We start from the raw sequence: 6,029 nt of genomic DNA, 5'->3' as shown, positions 1-6,029 counted from the left end.
ATGAGGCTACAAAACCCAGAACAACAGGAATTAAGAAAATACAATTTATTCAAGAAAGCCAAACTACAAAGTTCTATCAGTAAGTGTCATTTTAAGTGCTATTAAAGTTCTCCTATTCAAGGTATGGGCAGCACAGTGGTCAGCATTGTCACCTCACAGCAAAAACAAACAAACAAAAGGTTCAGGTTTAGAAATCCTGTCCTGGGCATTTCTGTGAGGAGTTTGCATGTTCCCCCTGTACTTGTGTGGGTTCTCTCTGGGTTTTCTGGCTTCCTCCCAACACCCAAAATACATGCACCTCAGGTTAGATGGCACCATGCCAATGGCAGCCTGCTGCAGCAGCTCCCCCCCCCATCCCCCTGCAACTGTGGGCAGCTACTGTTAACAGTGAAGGGGGAGAGGAAGGAGGAGGAGGAGGAGCAGTAGTAGTGGTGAATTTAGGAGGTTAAAGACCAGAGCTGCTGCATTCTGGATGAGCTGATTCTGGATTGAAACAACTCCTAGATATCTAAACTGTGACCATGACACACTGCTTTTTGTATTTTGTTTCTCTTGCAACTCACTACTACTACCACCTTATTGACTTGTGCTCACTGTTCCCCTTTCTCTTCAGAGTCCTGGGCCTCTGGCAGCAGCCAAGGGGGAATCCTTCCCCAGGCAGACCCCTCCTCATGGTCAGAGAAAGAGCTCTTGGAGAAGGAGCTGCTGACTTCTCCCATTTTATGGGACTTAGTGGCCAATGATCTTGCTCTGGAGGCACCACTCACAGCCCCAAAAGAGAGGAGGACTGATTCTGCTGATACTACTGATACTGCTGATACTACTGATACTACTGATACTGCTGTTGTAACTAAACCCAAAGGAAAGGTGCGCACAGCCTTTTCAGAGGGTCAGTTGAACATGCTCATCCAACGCTTCCATGTTCAGAAGTACCTCTCCCCAATTGAAATGAAGAACCTGGCTGAAGAGACTGGGTTGACCTACAAACAGGTGAGAGGATTAATGAAGGTTCCTGCATGACAATCACAAAGACTTCTAATAGATCTTCTAATCAGTGTTTGTTTGAACTTGTTTTGTAGGTGAAGACCTGGTTTCAGAACCACAGGATGAACCTGAGGAGGAGTCAGAAGGACACCAGCTGGATGGCGGAGCGCTATGCCATCTACAACAACGCCCCGCTTCATGGACCCATATTTAACATGCCCTCACACATCCCACCTGTAAGTACCTCCTGTTATTTCAAGCACTGGTCTACATATGCACTCAGGATGTTTGAGGCTAAAGTTTGTCCAGCCCGGGTTTCTTGTTAACTGATAACAGAGAAACGGAGGTTTGGACATAGAGCAAGACATCCAAAATGGAGGCTGAACCATAGTCTGGTTATGGCCTTAAAGGCGAGATGAAACAGTCAAATTAGATAAGCTTTGTAAATGGGATATGGTTGACCATAATATTATATAATTCTTAATGTGATAATGGTAATACTCCAACTAATTACATATGATGCACATTACATGCACGACTAAAAGCGGCTGCATTTTATACAGAATTTGAATCTCATTGAAGTGAGAGATGATTTTTTTTTTGACTGAATATTTGAAGGTTAACTAACAATATTGCTTATTTTTTAATGTTCTTAAGTTAATGGGAAAAAAAAATTCCAGTATTTTATTCATATTGTCAAGAATGTAAATAGTATTATTAATTTTGAAATGCCACTTGTTTGTTTTCCAGTATCAGGGAGGGATGCTGCCACAGTTGCAGGTGTGTTATAACCAGCACATGATGACGGCGCCTCCACAGAACCCGGCTCTCTATATGGGCGCCATGAATGGTCCAGCCGGTTCTGCAGGTTGCTCTTCCTGGCCCACCGGCTCAGTACAGTCTGCTGTGCCCAACACACCCCAGGTGACCAGCTGGCCTATGCCACCTGAGGTCGACCCATGTAATCGCCTCGGTGCCCTTAATCCGCCAACTGTTCCCCCGTCAACAATGTTGGCAACAATATTGGCTTCGAGAGCAGAGATGTGAGCAACCATAACTCCTTCAATCCTGCCATGATGTACAACCCCAGCCTGTAGTGGATTTTTGAGCTCACCAGTGTACACGCTTTTCTGTAAATATCATCTGACTTGTACACAAGAATCTCCTCTAGAAGTTTCCTGACTTGTAATTGAGGTAATTTTTATCCTGCCACATAGGCCTTGTTCTAACTTGTGTTTTACTGAATTTTATCATGAACTTTTTTTTTTTAACTTTGAACTTTTTTTAAACTTTTGTGTTTCCTTAACGTAGGTCACTGTGTTTTTTGCCCTTAAGGTCAATAGACGTGTCCAAGTTAGATGGATCTTTTTTTTTAATGTGTCAAGTAGTTGCAGTTGCTGACTATGTAATGCTCATTAATTTGTAATCACTGAATTGGAATGACAAACAAATACATTTGCCAAACAAAATAAAAAAATATATATTTGCCAAAAAAATACATGAGACTTGTCTTTTTTGTTGTTGAAATGTGATTCATGTTGGCAGGGTATAAATACATTTCCAGAAGATAGGAGACAAAAAAGATGTTTGCTGACAAATGTATTGAAAAGCATTTTATTGAAAAGACTATATTTACATCAGAACCAAATTCACAGTCAGTGGTGACCTCAGAATACAATTACAATATTGCTCCCATCACCAACAGCTCTTCAACCTACCAGGCATTGTTCCTCTTATCTACTGCAGGGCTGGTGCAAAACAATGTTATATTGGAACAGGCTGCTATGGTCAAGTGTGTGTGAAGGAAGGGGGTGGGGGGGGGGGGGGAGTATAGTAGCAAGTAACAACATTTGCTGCATAATTGATCAAAACTACAGTGAGTCATCTGTCTCAATAGTTGGTTAATATGGGGACTATAGAACATTTAGCTCCTGTCCTGCTTATATAGATACTGAAGTAGCAACCAGAGCAGGTGATGTCACACTGCATCGTACAATGTATTCAATGCATTCACTTGTGTATCATACATTTCACCCATTCACTCCTGATGAGATAAAATCATCCCTTTGTCCTAAAATATTCCATTTTATCCTTAAAATCCATGATGATCTCACCACCCCAATTGTCCTTCATTTGTCCGTCCACCCAGCTATCCCTTATTCAAAAATGACGGTAGTTCAACTCCCTTCAAATCAAGGTAAAGGCCCCTGTGTCTCCTCCCATTAACACAATAGGAGGTGTTTGTTGTGTGTGAGTGAAAGAGCAAAAGAAAACAATGAAGATTGTCCATGTGTGCGATGAGGAAATATGTTTACAGCTGTGTGTGTGTGTGTGTGTGTGTGTGTGTGTGTGTGTGTGTGTGTGTGTGTGTGTGTGTGTGTGTGTGTGTGTGTGTGTGTGTGTGTGTGTGTGTGTGTGTGTGTGTGTGTGTACATATGTCTAGTCCATCTTGAGACTCCGGTAGATGTAACGGATAAATGCCAGTGAGGCCCAGAAGGACACGCTGCCCAGCATCAGTGAGAAGACGAGCGCTGTGAGCAGAGAGTAGCCGAAGAACTCTGTGCTCTGCACCAGGCCGCTCATAGACGACCGATTCCTATAGTAGAAAACCGAGTAGACGAAGATGAAGAGGCCGGTTGAGCCGGTGCTCAGCACGCTCCGCCACCACCACCGGTAGTCCTCGCCCGACAGCAGGAAGTAGGTCAGCGCCACCGAGATGCAGGCACCCACTGAGACGAGGATGGCGAAGACGCACAGCAGGATGCCGTAGAGGGTGTAGTGCTCTCTGCCCCAAACGGTGGCGAAGATGTAGTACAGCTCCACAGAGATGGCACTGTGGGCAAGAATTCATGCAAAGTAGGCTTTAGTGTGAGAATCTGGAAATTAACAGGCAATATTTTTGTTTTTCTTTGTGTGGTTCAATAGTATGAATAATAATCTAAAATGATCAGCCATGACGACACAAACCTATCACTTTGAACTTTTACTCTCTTAAGCATCTTTCTGAAGCACTACCAACAACAGGCTGCTTTTTGTCTTTGCTTTTAAGATGCAATGATATGAACGACCCTCTCTCCTGATTGGCTGACTTTTGAGTGGCACACGTCCCGGCCAATCACAGATTTTCTTCGATCTTGTTGCTTGCCAAGAACTCCACAGAATGATCGCCTTGTTTTCTTTCACATTAAATTTGGAAAGTGGGCCACACTGAGGATTGACAAGTGACATGATCACAAACTTGTGAAAAAGTTTCTGGATACGAGCGGTGTGTATTTCTCAGTGGACTGACAGTTTTGATGTTTTCACTCTATTTGTAGATGTAGCTTTTTAATATATAAAAAAAAAGCATTGGAAATCTAAATTTATACAAATATATATTATACAAAACGGCTCCTTTAAATATGAACAAAGAGTATAAGTTATGAATGAACTTTAAATAGTTCATAAATAATTTGAAGCCCTGAACATGTTGTCTTTTAATCACATTTGTTAACTTTGCTCTTCATCTTTTTATTTCCTTGCCCTTCAACTGTGCACTCTTGAGAGGAAATACTAAATGCTATTCAATTTTCTGGGCTCACCTGAAGGGTAGGAAGCCGCCGATGGCCATGTGTACGACCGGGTGTTTGTACCAGGGCTGTGTGGGAATCTGCCGGGGGATGTTACGCGTGCGGCACGGCGCCTGGAAGCTGCCAGCTCGGTTCTTTCCCACAATGCCGCCGATGACGGTGAGGGGGAAGCCCACCAGCACCCAGGCGCCCAGCAGGAGGAGCACGGTGGTGGCCGGCAGAGCCTGCGTGGAGCCGCTCCACCAGTGGATCGAGTTCACTACACTCCAGGTGAGGAACAGAGGAGCTGCAGGAACAAATGACCGAGTGAAAACAAGACCAGCATTGATTTTAATCAGTCCACGTACCGCTGCCTCAAAGTGTTGCAGAGCTGTCTAAAATGTAATGACAAAAAATGGATCCATTACTTGGTAAAGCAGAAGTTTAACTGGCCTGAAGGAATTTGTTTTCAAATAACTTTCTGTTCCTAAAGTACTAGAAAAGAAAGTGCGAATGCTGTTAAAACATTTTTGATAAATAAATAATGAACTGAGCAGGCTTGTCATATTGCACAGTTAATTATTATATACCACAATAACAAACAAGAGGTGCTCTACCTAGCCAGCCAAAAACTCTAACTGAAAATATGAGAAGAAGTAATCCTTTACGTCTGGTAAAGTCAGTTTATCGCCGATACTTTAAAGTAAAAGGAAAAGCCTTTGAGACAGGCCTTGTGATATTGGGCTATAATAAACTCTAACATTCATCACACTTGTTAATCCTCAATGATACGTACAATGCCTGTGGTGAGTCAATTAATAACCTGTGAAAACATTGATAAGTAAAAGAACATTTAGAGCTACAACTGCACTACTGAAGTTTTAGAAACATATTTATGAAGAAACAGATTCAGAACGTCCCACTTCTTGCTTGCAGACAATCTAGCAAGGTGCATCCATGTCTTTTATTTCCTCTTCTGAAACAAGGCGTGACACACACACACACACACACACACACACACACACACACACACACACACACACACACACACACACACACACACACACACACACACACACACACACACACACACACACGAGACCCTTCTGCTGTCACTCACCGGAGAAAAGAGACGAGGTGAGGATGATGTTCCACACCCAGCGCTGGCCGTTGATCTGTGTGTAGAAGCTGCAGGAGACGTAGCCCGACACGCAGCTGGTCAGAGCGTACAGGACGATCGCTGCCGAGTTGATGGCACCGTGGCGGTGCACATTGAACATTCCCAGCAACGCCATGACGATGATCCCTACAGCAAGGAAGACGTAGTCAGGTGATCGCACTCCTAAGATCTAGACTCAGAGCCTGCATGTCTGTGCCTTCATCGGGTTTCTTTTCGTCACGCTGCTGCAGGTCAGTGGTGCTGAGTTTTCCAACAGAACAACGGTAGTCCCTGAATCTGTTTTAGAATTTAACAGGTGTGTGTGTGTTTTGTTGTGT

General features: G+C 43.6%; 2 protein-coding genes across 2 annotated transcripts; one reads left to right on the top strand and one right to left on the bottom strand.

The window, feature by feature from the left end:
- Window positions 1-613: 613 nt before the first annotated feature.
- On the top strand, window positions 614-2,327 carry nanog (nanog homeobox; the record flags this gene model as incomplete). Its single annotated transcript, XM_069688842.1, has 4 exons — window positions 614-990; window positions 1,080-1,220; window positions 1,735-1,945; window positions 2,320-2,327. Coding segments are annotated over 4 exons (737 nt in total), but the record flags the coding sequence as incomplete, so codon positions are not given.
- Window positions 2,328-2,582: 255 nt separating this feature from the next.
- Window positions 2,583-6,013, bottom strand: LOC138615287 (transmembrane 9 superfamily member 1-like). The gene is made up of 3 exons (XM_069688843.1): window positions 5,653-6,013; window positions 4,566-4,839; window positions 2,583-3,817 (listed from the first exon to the last, which is right to left on the bottom strand). Exons 1-3 carry the CDS (start codon window positions 5,825-5,827, stop codon window positions 3,424-3,426), a joined length of 843 nt encoding a protein of 280 aa, XP_069544944.1. The 5' UTR covers window positions 5,828-6,013; the 3' UTR covers window positions 2,583-3,423.
- Window positions 6,014-6,029: the final 16 nt, after the last annotated feature.

The sequence above is a fragment of the Brachyistius frenatus genome, unplaced genomic scaffold (assembly GCF_029030835.1).
Source record: "Brachyistius frenatus isolate BFR_SWC_R1_liver_20210118 unplaced genomic scaffold, ASM2903083v1 Contig_874, whole genome shotgun sequence".
Classification (NCBI taxonomy): Eukaryota; Metazoa; Chordata; class Actinopteri; family Embiotocidae; genus Brachyistius; species Brachyistius frenatus.
The sequence above is the reverse complement of the archived record's forward strand: the minus strand, read 5'-3'. Positions and strand labels throughout refer to the sequence as shown.